The sequence below is a fragment of the Alligator mississippiensis genome, chromosome 3 (assembly GCF_030867095.1).
Source record: "Alligator mississippiensis isolate rAllMis1 chromosome 3, rAllMis1, whole genome shotgun sequence".
Classification (NCBI taxonomy): domain Eukaryota; kingdom Metazoa; phylum Chordata; order Crocodylia; family Alligatoridae; genus Alligator; species Alligator mississippiensis.
The window spans coordinates 28,523,885-28,541,618 of NC_081826.1; the positions used below are offsets into that span (position 1 = coordinate 28,523,885).

General features: G+C 39.3%; 1 protein-coding gene across 1 annotated transcript in view; it reads left to right on the forward strand.

The window, feature by feature from the left end:
• CSMD3 (CUB and Sushi multiple domains 3) overlaps positions 1-17,734 on the forward strand; it is a 1,325,501-nt gene that overhangs the window by 1,064,976 nt on the left and 242,791 nt on the right. Inside the window, exon 32 of the mRNA XM_014603846.3 lies at positions 1,680-1,796. Within this exon, the coding sequence (XP_014459332.1) occupies positions 1,680-1,796 (117 nt within the window). The remainder of the gene's footprint in view (positions 1-1,679; positions 1,797-17,734) is intronic.

The window sequence follows — 17,734 nt, forward strand, 5'->3', positions numbered from 1 at the left end:
ACATCTTTCCAAGTCAATACCGACCCATCCACCACCACTATCTGGGTGTGACCCTTAAGCCAATTTACCACCCTCCTGACCATGTAATCATCTGTGTCACAGCCACTCAGTTTGCTTGATTTAAGATACAGAAGGAGGTTCAAACTATTCCCTAGGCATGAAAATAAATACAGTATATTTATTAGTATATATTTTTAATTATTTATTTTGATTGACATCTTGTTTTTAATATCATGGTAAAATAAATAACTAAACTGGATTCTTTGGGAAGAAACTTGGAAAAGATATTACTTTTCTGTAATTTTCAGAATTCAGAAGATATTAATTATGTAGTGGGTTCTCGACATCTAGTAAGTAACATGCATACATTCGCTATGTTAGGTAAACTACTTTAACAAGGCAAGCCATTTGTGCTTTGCAAAGTTATTTAAGTCTCTTTTAAAGAAAAGATGTATCTGATTAGTCTTTTATATCTACACTTCCATTTAATGTAGTTTAAAATTGATTTTGTAATCATAAAAATAGTTGCAAGGAATAATTATGAGTGATGTCAGAGTCTTGGCAGCAGATGAATTTTTAGATTAGTGAATTTATGAGAAGCGTGACAAAAAAAAACACACCACTTGAAATCTATGTAGGAAAGTTTTGGCAACTACGTAGCAAATTTTATATAAATGCCTCTGAAAATCTATTTTGTGGCACTGGAAGAGGAAAGACTTATTTCTGGCTTGAAAATATGAATGATAATGAATGAAAAATGTATTACTAGCCTTAATAATGAACAGGAAACTGTGGAACAAGAATTCATCCACAAACTGTACTGTTCTAAGTATGGTTTCAACATAGACTATGGATTATTATCTCATTACCTGGATGAGCTTTTGTGACCCCTTTTGTTCCTATGGGTTTACTGCACATGTGTTTTACTCTCCTAGCACTGACTCCCTCCTTCCTATCTCTCTCTCTTTCTCTCTCTCCCAGCCCCCACCTTTGTCTTGTGTATTCTAAATTCTCTCTCCTTGTTATATTTTGCTTTCTGTGTATCCTTTACAATAGCTTTGGCTTACAAAAGCTTGTGGTCTATTTATGTCTGATTTAGTTAGTCTATACATGTGCATATGCACTCTGCCTTCTAACCTTATTCATGCCCATTGTTACTGCAAATGTTAGTTGATTGGCTTTTTTTGATTACTTAAATATTAATATTGTTATTTTTAAGACGTTGTTGGGAGAAAGGAACAAATTCTCAGCTGATATAAAAAAAAAAGGAGTTCTCAGGCATGTCAAGATGTCTTATCCTTATTCCTACCTATCCTTTTTTTCTTTGAGTTGTGAAACTATTGCCATGAGTAAGTCTTTGGCATTCACCCCACCACTATATAGTGGATTCTCATATATGAGAAATAAATAATAGTATTCTCTCAAAAGAATACTGGCATTTGATATATACAACCTATTGTTTTATTAACATAATTGATAAATTATATAGAAGTATCCTATTTTTTTTTCTGGGAAATTGCACTGTCCTCCATGCTCATTATTCAGATAATACATGCATTAAATCTAATGTAAAAGTTACTCATAACTGCAGTGGCTTATAACAAAATACAGCAACTTACATCGGTCTTATCACCTTCTGAATATTATATAATTAAATACTGTACATATTTTCTTTCTAGCACCATGTGGGAGTCGGTCAACAGGCTCTGAAGGAACAGTGTTATCACCAAACTACCCCAAAAACTATAGTGTTGGTCACAACTGTGTTTACTCTATTGCTGTTCCCAAGGAGTTTGGTAAGTAGGATTAGTTTCATTCTTACTGTTTCTTGCATACTTACCCTGCTTCTGCACTTATCTATACATTTCATAAGCATCATTTATGTTGACAAATAGTCATACTGCATTTTAAAGAAACTTTTGAATGCTAATATTTCTCATTACAGATTTGATAAGTTCTATATTATGCAAATGTTCTGTTGTTAATACCTGCTGTGCACTTGCCTAAAAATAAATATTTTTAAGACAATACAATTTTGAAAGTAATTGTGGTTTGCTTAGTATTACTGTGCTTTGAAATGAGAAATATATTATGGATATGTCAGTGTTAAAGAGAATAGGTGAAATTAAGCATTGGTACAAGTCCATATTAATGATTGCTATGATTCCACGCAAATGGAGGTACTCCACAAATTACTGCTTCAGGGAAGGGTTGGGAGTTACGTTGGCTTTAAATCTCCACAGCACACTCCTAATTTAGGGTTTGCTGAACTGAATAGAATCTGCCTAAGGGCCTTGTTTAAGTTAGAGCATCCTATCCCTTTCTAACTGCAGTCTGAGGTACTGCCCAAAATATTCACAGTATTCTAAATTGAGACCCGACTCCTGATACTTCCTCTGTACCAGAGCTTGTAAGATTGCCCTTTGGTTATAGTTGGCTTCTGTCACTATAGCGACAGACAAGAGTGTTCAGAGAAACACTCTTTGTTGAGATCCAGCATTTTTAAGGGCCTCTTTACAATATCTCAGTTATAAAGTGACCACAGAGGGAGTGATGATTTCAGTCATAGGAACTTTCTGGTAAACTGAACTTAATGACCGAAAAGAAAGATCAAGAGAAAGGGTGCTTAGTAGCCAGGTAGATAATGTGTGATATATAAATGTGGTCACTAGCCAGGACAAAGAGGAAAGTATATGGCTATATTAAGGATAAAGACCAAGTTGGAATAAATCAAGAAGAAAAATAGATGATACAATAGTTTATCAAGGTTGCAGCATACAGAATTTTATAGAAATCAGTAAGATAGGGATTAAATAGATCAAGTAATCATTATGGAATGCAGAAACTTAAATTTCTAGGTTGTTAAATTAAATTGTAGCTAGACTTCTCAAGACTGAATTATGGTTTGATGGCTAATTTGTAGCAAATGAAAATTAAAAACATGTTCCTTGCAAATGTTCCTTGCTCTCTCAAGAGAACTGCTGTTAAAGGACAAAAAGAAACACTTACCTTCCTGCTATCAGCAGTTGGTCCTGGTACATTAGGTTTGGAACATAGCAGGAGAAAGCCACAATCCATGTTTGCATCCTATCCACAAAACAGAGAATTTCTAGTTTCAATTATGAGGATTATTAGAGGATGCCTGATAGAAACGCCATATATATTAATTGGAGTAAGACTGTATAGTGCAGTTTAATGATAAGATGAAGAAGTTGAAAGAGTTACAGAAGGAAAAACAGAATTATGTGTAATTTTGGCTTTTTAATTTTTTATATTGTTCAGAAGACTAGTTCTATCTTACTTCTATCCAGTTTCAGCGTATCTTGACATTGCAATAATTCATTAATATTTTATTTCTTCAAGCATGGGGAAATATTATGTACTTGGATTACATTTTCAATAGGAAAACAGTTACAATGTATGTGTGAATAATTCAAGTGTCTTCAAACAGGTCAGTTGTTGAAACAGAATAATGAGATGATAGTTCAGTCCATCTTTATCATTTCACTTTTAGATCCCTGCACAAGGACTTAATGCTTACATAGAAAAATTTTTATCAAACTATTTTCTAACTGTAATAAGAGAAGTGGGAAATGGGCTATGAGAATGGTGGATGTGGAGGAGTTCCTTTAGATAAAACTATTTTCAGAACAACATGCTTTTTCATAGGTTTTGGTGACCATTAGGGTCCAGTCTTTGCTGGGACAATCCTGTTTTATATACCTGCCCCAGATCTCCTGTTGGTATGGTTATATGAACGCTACTTATACAATAAGTATGTTTGATGTCAAATATCAGATTTCCATTTCAATGTAAAATATCACATCCAAACAATGTGGTAAAGTCATGAATCTTAGTTCTGATATGTCATGTTTTCTAGTTTGTCCCAGCCCTAGGTCTACCTAGATTAAGTGTACCTAATTTAAGCATTAAATTTAATGATGCAAGCATGTTCTAATGGAACAGGCAAAATCATGATTTTTAGTAAAAGCATTTCCTACTTTAGTGCAGTAAAATTCTTGTTATCTGGCACGAGTGGGGAATGGGACATGGTGGATATTTAAAAATGCTGATTACTAGAGGCCGGCAGGTTTTGGCCAGACGCGGAGCAGCAGGGGGCAGGGGGGAAGGGTGGTGGCGGCCCTACATGGAGAGGCTACAGCGCAGGGTGGTGGGTGGCAACAGCGGCTGCCACATGCAAGCTTCCCTCTTCCCTGTCCCACCCCATCTGTGTCTGGCCAGCCAGCCAGACATTCCAGTTTATAATGTGTTCTGGTTACTCAAATGCTAGATAAGTCATTTTACTGTATATAATATCATTAACAACGTTTCTCTATGCTTATATGGCAATCTTAAGAACAGAAAAGATGCAAACAGGGATTGAAAAGGTACTAGTGCCTGGTACATTAGTGGTTTTTGTTAGTCTACAAAGTCAATGGTTTGCAGCTAGAATGGACACAAACCCGACAGTGGAGATCCCTTGAAATACATGACATCTTTTCATACAAATTAGGGTTCACTTATACTTAAAACATTTTCCCTAGTTTTAGATAACACAGAGAGATTTACTATGGTCTGTTGGTGGAATAGTAATCAATTTGCGTCCTTTGTAGAACTGGAGTGAACTGGACCATACTCACTATGCAGATCACTTGCAGCTTCTGTTGACACAACATTTGTTCAAACAGATAAGCTACCAGCATGCCAAAATGTGGATGACTACCCACACTGGGCCAGATCCTTTCCCTCTGTTATGATGCCAGGGTCATGCAAGCGAGCTAGAATCTGACTGTGGCTGATCAGCTGACAATGGCCTTAGGTCCCAGGATGTTGGAGTTCTTAGGATAGGCAGCTCCACATCAGTCTCCCCACTGTCATCCCAGCATAGGGGCATGCCAGACAAAAAAGAGGATATTTTAGGGAACAGAGGGCACATCTATATGAAGCACTAAACACACAGTAGACTATATCTATTGTGCATTAGCATGGCAAAAGCTGTGCTATGCATTAATGCACAGTAGAATTAGTCTACTGCATATTAGCATCATTAAAAAGGCAAGTGTGGCTGTTATTATAGGTACTAAACTTAATGCACAGTGGGCATGTCTACACATGACTCTATGTCACTGGAGCAATGTGTTACGGTGATGTAGGGTCTGCCGGCAAGAAGTGTGATGTCATAGCTGCATCAATGTAGGAATGTGCTCCCTCATTATAGTGTATTGCTATGATGAGGTAGCAGCTAAAAATGACATGGCAGATTTTACTGCGCCAGCATCTAGTACTTCCAAATACACATGTAGACATGTCCAGTATGATGCAAAGTTAAGCTGTAATCCAACAAGTTTCAAAAAGCACATAGTCCCTTAATTAGTTGGCATAAATTAATTGCATCTGCATCAGCTGTCTTGAGAATGAGGGACTGTAAAATCTTTCTCACCCTGTTACCAAGCAGACCTTGGTATATGAAAAAATCTCCCATCTGCTTGGTCATTGAGTTGTAGTATAGAATTTTATGAATTAGTACGTGTCCATTAGTTCCATGATACACACTGAAACCAACTTTCTAATACTCAAGCATAATCACCCTTTTTCTATATGTGTAGATAATTTGCTGTTGAATTATAAGTACAAGTGTTGAATTATAGTACAAGTTATGCCATGTATTGTGCTTTTACTGTTCTATTATGATTAAGCACAAATAGTGAAGTTAGCTGATTTAGCTTATTATTCTCTTCCATTGCTTTGTTAACAAGTATATGTCTGATACTAACCATCATTTAAATTTTGGGGGCTTCTGATAAATGTTACATGTGTATGTGTTTATAGGAGTTCACTCAGTCCACACATACTCATCTAACTCTCCATTTGGTGCTTGTAACCAAATAGTACATGTCAGATGTGGATGTCTCAAGACTTTTTTTCATATAGGCTCTGAAGAACTTGGATCTTAACTTGAATTGCATGTAATGTTTGAACTAAAATGTACTTTTGTGTCACGTGTAAGTGGGATGATCTCTCCTCACATGCAAACAGTTCACTTCTAGACCTGGGATAGACATTCATAAAGCAGTACACAATGCAAGTTAAATTCTTGTTTTTTAAGCCATGGACATTTCTTTTTTATTCCCAGTGAGTTCTGATATCTTCATTAAAATTTAACAGATGTTTGTCCAATCCTAGCTTTGTTTCCATCAATTTCAAGATTAAACTTTAGAACTACAAAAACTGTAGGTCTTGACATGTCTGTCTCTTGCAGCTCCTGTTACAGTTCAGAGATGATAGTTTGTTAAACACAGATGCTGATATATAGGCCAAGTACAGGCTTTACACATAAAATGATATAGATTATTGGAAACCAGTCTATACCCATAATTGTACAGAAGTTCAAGGCACATAGACTGGTTTAAAAATGGAACACCCTAGTCTAAAATAGACCTTGATCGATGTGGTACCAGACTTAGTCATTTTAGGTTATACCAGTCTATTAAATTTCCGATTCAGAGCCATGCAGTTGTCAGCCAAGCTGGGCAGTGGCACCAGGGCCAGGGAATTGGAGCTGTACTAGCTCAGGTCTGGGGGAGCCAGGGCCAGGCCCATGTGGCAGGGGCCTCTGCTCCCCCACCACCTGGCCTCCGCTAACAGGGGCAGAGAGGAGCTGGAGATGGGAGCCACGCCAGCTGTCATGGCGGGGAGGGAAAGCTTCCACTGTGTGGCCTTGTCCCCAGCCCAGTCCAGCCCTGAGCCAAGAGAGCTGGGGCTCCCTCCCCTTCTCTGGGTGCTGCTGACAGTCAGATGCTGGTGGGGGGCAGAGCTGTGGAGAGTGAAATTTAGATCACTTCTTCCTCAGGTCTTTTGAACATTCTGTACTTAGCCACAGAGTAGCAGAATTCAGTTACTCTTTTTTCACCCAACTGGCCACTTGCTCAGACACAGATGAAGTATTTTTGGCACTTATACACAGTTTATAATTTTATTCTCCCTGCAGTTTAGCCACAAAAGTATATATGAGCATAGTGTACAAGCTTATTCATTAAGTACTATATACACAAGTACCGTAGTATGTCCCAGCAAAAAAAAGGAAACAAAAAACAAAACAACCCACCCCCACCCCTGAAAAAAACCCAGGAGAAATATTCCTCTGTGTTTTAACCCAGGGGTGGGCAAAATATGGCCTGCGGGCCAGATCCGGTCCATGGAGGGGCTTTGTCTGGCCCATACCAGGTCCCACCTGACCTAGGCATTGTACGACTGTGACGTGTTCTGCCACCCACTAGGCACACAGCAGGGCTAGGGCAGCTCCATGGCTGGATTGCCTTTCTAGGCAGATCAGGCAGGGGCAGCTTTTTCCATCTGCCACTGCCACTGGCCCTAGCCCCAGTGTACTGTGGGGACCTGTACCACATCCCTGGCCTGGCATACCAGACTTGCCTGCTCACACTAAACACCAGCAATGGCAGATAGATAGATAGATAGATAGATAGATAGATAGATAGATAGATAGATAGATAGATAGATAGATAGATAGATAGATAGATAGATAGATAGATAGATAGATAGATAGATATTTTTTTTGGTCGCGTTCGAAGATGGCAAACCCTATTCCCAAACAGAGTACTTCTGGGGCGAGGGTCAGGACTTCCTGTGGCAAAAGTCAGGGGCTAGGGGATGGGACTTCCCATCCCAAAATGGTGACTGGGGACAGGGTTCTTGTCAAGGGACGGGTCTACCCTTGCAGCCCTCGACAGCTTGCCAAAATTCATTAAGTGGACCTCCAGCCAAAATAATTGCCTGCCCCTGTTTTAGCCCCGACAGCTGAGTGATTAGGGCATCTGTTCAGAAACCAAGATTTGTCAGACAACAGGTCAGGTATTACTTGTTCCCCTGTCTAGCTCTCCTCCTAAAGCAGAGCCTTCGCCTCTTCTATTTATCATTCACTAGATAGATGGAGAGCCGTGGGAGATGGGGTTCTGCTCCATTGGGAACAAGGGTCCAGGCTAGAACCCAGGCCTGCTCTCTTCTGTTTCAGGAAGCCACATGACCTCTATTTTGTTTGCATCCTAGTGACCCCACATATCCTTTCTCAGCTACTACAGAGGTTCAGCTTCAAACTGAATGCTAGAATGGGGGCTGTAGTTTAACTTCTGTGTTCAGAAGTTGTAGTAAAACAGGTTCAAGCTCCCTCTCAGTGAACAGGGAGCCTAAGAGCTAGGTTTTCTGCTTTCTGGCTAAGTGCCCTACTCCAGGGAGGATCCAAAAGGAGTGCAGAGACATGGTTACCCCTCCCTTTTCAACTGGACTGTGCCACAGGAGCCTCTGAGAACCATTTTAAAGTCCAAAAAACATGTAAGAATACCCACCAACCCCTCTGTTCTCAAGGGCATATTCCCTGTGCCTCACTTCCCTCTCCTGCTGCTTTCCCTGCTGTCCTGGGAGTAGGGGAAGCTTCTAAGCAGCTCTTGTCTGCTTTGGCCAGGTTGAGTGGACGCTTGGCTCAGCTGGAAACTTCAGCAGCAGCAATGCAGGGAGGGAGCAGAGCTTGGGGGATCATGGAGGAGAAGAGAATGGGATTCTTAAATGCTTTGGGGACTTTAAAGGAAGTCCCCAGAGGCTCTCACAATGTGGCCTGCTTGCACTGGGGGGAGGGGGCTGGTAGCAGGGGTGCAGCCACCCTTGCAGCACAGGTGGCTGCTCCTGCACCCCCTTTTGTCAAATCCTGGATCTGCACCTGGCCCTAACCACTTAACTATTGAGCTAAAACAGAGAAGGATCCTCCTTCTGTCTAATACCCGCTAATCAGGGGTCAATATAGAATATTGTCATTTAACTACACATATTTTATGAAAATGTATAACGCTGTGGCTGCTTGACCAATGAATTGCTGACTCTGTATACATAGGATCCATGTGAATGCTTATTCATTCATACTATGGCTGCATCCAGGTCAGCGTGGACATTTGGCTCCTTAGGGACAACTAGCAGTGAAACACCTTGTGTCACTGCTAGTTGTCCCCAGGGAATGCCCATGCCACATGCCGTGTGGCACATGGCAGGTTACTCCAGGTGGAGAAGGGGAGGCTGCAGCCAGCAGCAGTCTTACCTGAGTTCCTGGGGGCTGGGGAAGCTGTAGCTGTGTCGCTCTTGTAGCTTGGAGCCTGGCTGGCAGCTGGAGTGTGGTTCCAGCCAGCCAGGCACCGGTTTTGAGCAGTGCACACTTTCCCTGTGTGCACCACCCCACTTTTTTCTGCAAAGGTTTCTTTGACCCCTTGATTTCCAGGGGTCAAAAAAGCCCAGCGCAGGAAATGCCTGAATGTGTGGTATGCGGCACCACAGATGGGTCTGCAGCACCACGTACCTCATGGACGTGCTCGTATGGATGCAGCCTACATGGGTAACAGAATGGCAAACTGCACGTAAGTAGCAAAAATGCCACTTACAGGGCTGGGAAATGGGCATTTAGGCATGCAAAATGAAATACAACTTGGTACCTAAGATCTGTTGACAACGGAAAATGTGTCATGTGAAAAATATTTCCAAGAAATGTGGATAATGTTGGCCATCTTTGTAATAGTTTCATTTTTAAGATATTTCTAGATATTTGCAATTGAAAAGAGGGGGTAAGGGCAGGAAAGTGCCCACTTTCCTGAGAGTGGGTGACTGATGGACAGATTTTTTTCAAGCCATTCAGGTGACTGCCATTTATCATTTCACCTCCTCTCTGTCCGCTACTCCATCCCTACCAGCTTGGCTTCTAAAATTCCAGATAGCTGAGTAGTTGCTAATAACTTTCTTTAAAAGCAAACAAAATAAAACATACCTTGTAGAGACATGTTTCTTTTTTAACCCTATGACCTCTTGGAGAAATACCTGGGTTTCATTTTTATCTGAAAAAAACCCAAAAAACTGCCTCCAAATTTTAGGCATATTTATTAACTTTGGATCTAGAAATGCACATAAATAATGTGTTTGATCCAAATGTTAACAGTTAACTAATAATGTTTCTAATGTATCACATTACATTCAAATGTAATTGCATAAAATAGCTACTCACAATTGTAATGTGGAGAGTTTTTTTGAGGCTTTGGGGTGAAAATGGGTTATATATTTTCTTTTTTAATTTTAGGTCTATTTAGATGTTTAGATAGAATACCTATCTAAATAAAAAAAAGACTTAGAAGACCTTGCATTAATGTATTCATCTTCTTCAATGACCATTTCAAGGTCTTTACACACTGATTTTATACAGAAAACTCACCGCAAAAAGAGCTCATTAGAGAGCCTGATCTGCCAGTTTAAACACAGACTGTGAATTTAGTCTTGAACCTAAATCTGAACATGGATTGGAACACCATTGTAGCTTCCCACTATTAAATACTGAGTTAACCTGATCCTACCCTCATATTTTATTGTTATACTTGTTAGGAGTTCTCTAAAAACAAAATCTGCCCATAGATTTTCAGGCAGTACGGCAAAACAATACCAAACAAGATGTCCAAGGGTCAGCTGTAGCAAAAAGAAATATCAGTCTAGCCATGTTGGTGCACAGAAATAATTCAGAACCATTTACCTTGTAGAGTCCCAAGAGGCATCTACATCTAAGGCAACTGTGTAACTCTTTTCTCATAGTCTTCTTTATAGTGAGTGGTAAGAGGCAGGGTTAATACTCATGGGGCAGGGAGGACAGAGAAAGGAGAAACTTTGAGTAAAAAATAGGAACAATTAAGATGTCTGCTGAACAATACTGCCTTATATTTCCTAAATGACATGGTGAATTCTCATAGAGGGCAAATTAAACAAATTAAACCAATGTTAATACAGAGGGAAAAAAAACAATGCAAAAGCATACTAGATATGTAGAAACAATAGATATTTTAACCAAAATATGGGGCTGGAGAAGTGTTTGATGGAATGAAAAGAAAAACTATTTCATGTGCAGTTTTCTGCTTTTCATGGCTAAATTTCTATGGAAAAATCACTGCACTGTAGCCTTTTTTCAATGTTTCATTATTCTGTCATGCAGAATCACAGCTGCAATATTTCATACCATGACAGGTTTAAGCTAGAAGATAAATGATTCACAAAAGCACACAGCATGCCACAGGCAAAGTCTTTTGTAAACACAGAAGACTCATCATCTCTGACATTCTCCTACTGGTATTTCAAATGGTGTAATGATGCCTAATTGTTTAATACTGAAATCCAGCACTGGTTACAATTAAAATGCAGATGTTTTATATTTTGTCCTGTTTTGCTGACTCTCACAATTTAATTTGCATGCTTTGCATTTAACAATACAGTTTATGTTTGCATTTTAAAATCATCTAATAATTAGCAAAACAGAGGAAAGTCTATCTCAAATAGCCTGAGAGGGAATGGCATTTTCTTTTGTTGGAGCAGTAAGAAACTTTGTGCACTGCACAACAGGAAGATTTAGGCATATTTTATCTGGCATGTTAGAAGGGGAGGGCGAAAATCACCCTGAATGGCAATTCAAAATCTATTACTGAAATCAGCCTTTAAAAAAAAATATCTTGAATCCTAACAGTCATATGTGTAACTGGGAATTATCCTAATTCAATGGGGAATTGATATTTTCCATTTCTATTGAAAAATACAGTATTCTTTTAAATTAAATAGTGCTGCTAGCAGCACTCAATGTGTGTTTGTGATATCAAGTAATATGTGTTTCTCATATTAGGTAAAAATACATCAGTTTTTTGTTAGAGTTGGCCACTACTGTGTTTTTAGTTCCTCAAAAAAGTAAAGGAAGCAATTAAGTGTCTCAACTTTTATTCAGTTCCAGGAGGATAGTAACAGTTCATGCTTAATTGTGTCCATAAGTATCTTACTGTCATACTGTCTGGCAGTTTCTTAGCTTCTTTGCTTCCCCAGGATTTTTCAGTTATGAAATGATTCCCCAGGATTTTTTAGATATTGTTATGCAGCACCTGAAATTGCTCTGCATAAGGAAGCAAAGGATAAAAAAATAGGGAGGTCAGCAACAACTAGTTTATGAGAACAGTTTCGAAAATATTTATTTTTTAAAACTGTAAGGTGCAAGTATGACTTTGATTCTGCCAGCTGAGCTGAACATAGAGTAAATAATCTTGTCAACACATATTTTCCCTGTTAGACACTTCAGTGAATCTGGAATCTGCGGATGGTTTAAAAGCCATGTTATGCTAGAGTTATTTCAGCAGTGATTCGTTTTCTTTCAACTTCAGTTCTCATTTTCAAAGGTAAAATCAGGGGTGTCAATAGCTGATTAAGCAGCAGAACATCCTAACTAACTCCAGTAATTAGAGAACGGGAACTAAAATTAATTGCATTAACATGGCATATATGATTTTCTGGACTTCTCTCCTTTAGCACATTTGCATGACCTTTCTTTCATTTAAGAAACCTTTCAGACATTTACTGGTGGAGACTTTCAAAGTAATGCAGGGTATTTAGCCATACACATTCTATTAACATTAAAAGGAGATGTCTGGTTGTGCCCCTGCAAAGCTTTGAATATTTCAACTGCATGCTCTTTGAACTTCAATATTCTACTTGATGGAATATTTGTGGACTTTTCTCTGCATTTTTCTAATACTTTATGACTCAGTCCTAAATTGTGCTGAGCATTCTTAACTCGCATTGACGCTTATAGAGGATGATCTGAAAAATTGCTCATTTATGCTAACATAGATGAGTATGTCCAAACTTACTTTCTTTACTTAGAAGTTATACCAACAAAGTCAACTGAACTTTCCAAATGAATAAGGTAAGCAGAATCTAATTTATTGTCAAAATGACCACCACTCTTTCATAAAGTATTATTATACATTATATTCTATAGCTTAATTCTTGTCTGAACAACTTTATAAAACTTCAGAATATCCATCACAGTAGGAAGGAATGACAGTTTCTTCAAATTTCCTGGGTTCTATTTCCAACTTTGCCAATGAATTAAAACTGTCTGAAGAAATCTGTATCTTTGTTTAGTGATATACATTTTGTCCTACTTTACAGCAACAGTGTGGTGATTACTTCAAAATTTATCTAAAGTCTTCTTTCAGTATTTGTAGAACAGCTGTGTGTATACACAAAATAATACTGGTTATTAAAAATATTAGTAATTATTTGTATGGGTAATACTGTTAGTCTAAATATGATTGTAGCATTTTTTCTGTTTCAGTTTTAATAGTATTGTTTCTCCATGACTGTTGCCATTTTATTCTCCTTTTATACAGTATACCATATCAACCATCTTGAAATTCTTTGGTTTGGCTTTGTGCACAACACTGATAAGTAAAGAGTGGGATGTTGTCCTTAGAAGACTGCAATGTTGAGGTCATACTCACTGTCGCATATCACTGATGACTACTTTAGAAAGTTACTGTGCGAAGTGGGCAGTATTTGATTTGGATTCAGGTTTGGCCTGATTCAGGCCGGATTTGATTCACTGATTTGGATCACTATCCCAATTCAATTCGGCCAAATCTGAATTTGAAGATTCAATTCTGATTCAGAGAATCAGTGATTTGGCCATAGACACAACTTTATATGTTTTTTCTGCATACCTCAAGGTACCAGGTGCGACTCGTGAATGCTGAGATGGTGGTGTGGATGAAACATTCCAGAGGAGTGTGGGAGAATTCCCTGCATGCTCAGCAGTGGCCCTGGAAGTGGACTGGAAGTACTTCTGGTCCACTTCTGGGTCTGCCGCTGAGCATGTGGGGGTCCCCCCTGTGCCTCCCTGGCTCAACAATCAGCTACGGGGGGACCCTGGGTGCCCTCCCAGACCCAGGAGGTACCAGTTGCTTAGCTGGAGTGGGGGGGTCCCCTGCACATTCCACAGCAGACCTGGAAGTGGGCCAGAAGTACTTTTGGTCTACTTCTGGGTCTGCCACCGACCACACCGGACCCCCCCCCCCCACCATGCTCCCTTGGGATACTCCATCCGCCCCACCATCTCAGCATTCATGAGACATGCCTGGGACCTTGAGAGATGTAGAAAAAACATAAAGCAGTGTCTATGGCCAAATCGTCAAATCTTTCCGAATTTCTCCGAATCAATTTGGAGGCTTCTGATTCAATTTGGAGAGATTAATGGGTCTCTTCATACGATTCAGATTCAGAGATTTGGCTGCTGAATCAGGCTGAATCTCCTCCAAATCGCATCAGTGACTGAAGCTTCACACACCCCTAATTACTACTGCCCATAACATTGATTTAAGCAGTATTGATTTGTTGTTATAATAAGCTTACCCATCACCTATGCAACTTTCTTTTTTAATCCCCTTTTGCAAGTTTCTTCAGGTATAGTTTGGATATTGCTGGTGACTTTAATTTTCTCCTTCATATTTCCCTTTCCTTCCTTCCATTAGATTAAAGTGCATTTACTTTGTGTTAGGTTCACTAAATTATTGGTGCTAATGTTCAGGTACAAATCCTAATTAGAACTGAGGTGCCTTAGAGGTGGGTGCTGATTTCTTTGTAAAACAAGATCCCTGATGTTATAAGTAGTATCATTAGCATATGTTTACATTGCACTAATGACAAAATGAAAACCAAGAGAAACTTTGGTGTTCTAGGTGATGTGTGAACTTATAAAAAATTCCAGTCTCTGCCTCAAAGGGCTGTCTAAGACAAGACACAAATGGTTGATGAAACAAACTATTAGGACAAGCTGGAATAAAGAACTTGGTATAATAAAATATGGAGATAATTCCAGAGTTAACACTTTGTTAGACAATTGAGTTTAAGTTACTTTAAATCTTGGTTTTGTAGTGGTGGTGGTAATAGTAGTACTGATAAATATAATAATAACAACAATAATATTAATATGAATGGCAAAAACAGAGTATGGGAACATGTACATTGTGTGAAAGTTGAATTTCTCATAATGGTTTATTTAAATGAATTGATGCAAAGAGAATGAAATTGGTTTAAAAAGCAACTGTCTTTGGCAAGTTTTGACCAAATTGTCTCATTTTTCTTTATACCTATTCATCAAAAAGTCTTGTTTGGTCTCTTGCCACATTGTTGATCCTATTTTACTGATTCCTAGCATATCTTATTACAATTAATCACAATATTGTATTTGTGATAGGTCCGCCCAAGTCATGCTGCTGAATTTGATGGTAAGTTGTAGGAGCAAAGGAGGGAGAGGGAGAGATAGTGACTCTCTCTCTCTCTTTACCCTGTGCCTCTGTGGCCTAACAGAGAGTTCCCAGAGCTGGGGAGGATGAGAACAGGAATTTAAAATTTCAGGACTAACTGTTGTTTAAGTTTCTATTAAGTTTACTACTTTTGATATTAATTTATCTGGACTCTGTGGCCCAGGGACTTGTATTACCAGCTGGGGACCAAGAAGTTGTGAATTCAAGCCTGGGGTTATGGCTGTTAGCCTCTTAGGTGGGATTTGCCATGCTTGTGGGTTTCAAAAATTGTTATGAGCCAACAATGTACCCTTGTTGCTAAGAAGGCTAATGGCATACTGGGCTGCATTGGTAGGATTGTTGCCAGAAGATCAAGGGAAGTAATTATTCCCCTTTATTCAGCACTGGTGAGGCCACATCCTGAGTACTGTGTCCAGTTTTGGGCCCCCCACTACAGATAGGATGTGAAAAAATTGATGAGAGTCCAAAAGAGGGCAATGAAAATGGTTGGGGGCTAAGTCACATGACTTATGAGGAAAGACTGAGGGAACTGGGCTTATTTAGTCTAGAGAAGAGAAGACAGAGAGAGAATTTAATAGCAGTCTTCAACTACCTGAAAGGGGGTTCTGAGAAGGATGGAGCTAGACTGTTCTCAGAGATGGCAGATGATAGAACAAGGAGGGATGGTTTCATGTTGCAGCAAGGGAAGTTTAGGTTAGATATTAGGAAGAACTTTCTCACTGGAAGGGTAGTAAAGCACTGGAACAGGTTACCTAGGGAGCTTGTGGAATCTCCATCCTTGGAGGTTTTTAAGACCTGGCTAGACAAAGCCTTGCCTGGGATGATAGAGTTGGGGCTGGTCCTGCTTTGAGCAGTGGATTGGAGAGCTTCTTTATGGTCACTGTTCTGTAAGTCCTATTTCTCTGATATGAAAAACTGCAATCATGTTGACTGTGGGTGCATCTACACATGTCCCTGACTGCACATTTGGTACTGTGCAGTTATTTAGTACTTGCTAAATCAATGAGCTACTTCTCAGTCCCAAGAACACATGAGTCATTTTTACCCTACTGCACAGTAGCGGTGGCATCACAGTTAGTGCCCACTGATGCTATGTCACTGTAGCGACGAGCTACAGCAGCATAACATCTCATATAGATGCACCCTAGATAACACTTCCTTTCAGAGCAAATGGGCCTTGTCATGCAGTAGTTTTGTGTGACTTCTGGAGCTCTTAAGCCCTGGATTGTCCACAGATGAACATCTTTAAAGTAGTTTTAAGCACTCATTGTGTGGCTCAAAATTATGCCACTTCAGGCCAGGATTATCTCTGATCCGCACTACCCAACTCCTGTTCCATAAAGGTGTGGTTACTCCTCACAGCTGTGCTGCTCCTGTTGAAGTCCTACAGATACCAGGATCGCTCACACACCTGCCCACAAAGAAGGGGTAGAAGCCTGTCCTGGTTCACCCGCTCCCTATGGCAACTCACAGCTACAGCTGCTAGTCCTGCCCCTGCTCACCAGGCCTCTAGTGGCAACTCACAGCTGTGCAGGTGGGAAACAGTCACTAAGGGTGTGACTGGTCCAAACTCCAAGGTAGCACTAATACCAATCAATATTTGTGCAGCACACAGCATAAGATGTATCAAGGCCCAAATAAATCTGAGTCTCAGTGATGAAATATTGTAAGACATTGTTAGCAGTGCTTTTCAAATTATTGGATCTTTTCTTTCAGACGATAATACCCAGAGGTTCCAATTAGGAATAAGGCTCCATTAAGCCAGCTTTGTACAAACACTTCTGGTCAGTATGACCAGAAGGATATGGAAAATGGTCCTAATAAGAAATGTTAAAACCCTCAAAGAAGTATAAAGCATTTTTATCTCTTAATATATAGGAATATGGACTGGTAAATATTTTCAGTGTACAACATAAGTCACAAAGCAATTTAGGTGTTAAAGTTCATTACATAAATGAACTCTTAGAATTTGCTTCACTTTGGTCTCTCACAGACCAGATTATTTGATCGTCAGTATAGAATTTTATTCCCTTTCACAAAGATTTTGGGGAGGAAGGTATTTCCTCTGAGAACATGGATTCGTGAATTAAGGATTTCTTTGTCTGGTGAAGTGTCATATAATTATACGTCTTTGTTGAGGTCAGACTGTCACATTTTTGTTTTATTTTGAATACATAAAAGAGGCATAGATTTAAACTAGCATTCTATTGCATGCCAGCTTTTGGTGAACGGTTAATATATTTATTAGTATAACCTGAGTAAGAAAACAAGAGTTACTATTCTAACTGTATTCCTTGATATAGTTTGTGTTAACTGTCCATTAAAGTGCTTAGGAGAATGCAGATGAGCATTAGTTACATATGCAGTGTAGTCTATTTTGCTTTTCAAGTTGAAGGTCAACTGTGTTGCTCAGATGGTGACTGTATAATTTAAAATAGTATCACAAGGTCATTTCACATCACTTTCCCCTTATCTGTGAATTTCTTAGGTATAAAAAGTAGGAACCAGCAGATTTTATAGAAGCAAACTGTAACTCACAGCTGGGAAGTATTTCATTCACTGGTTCA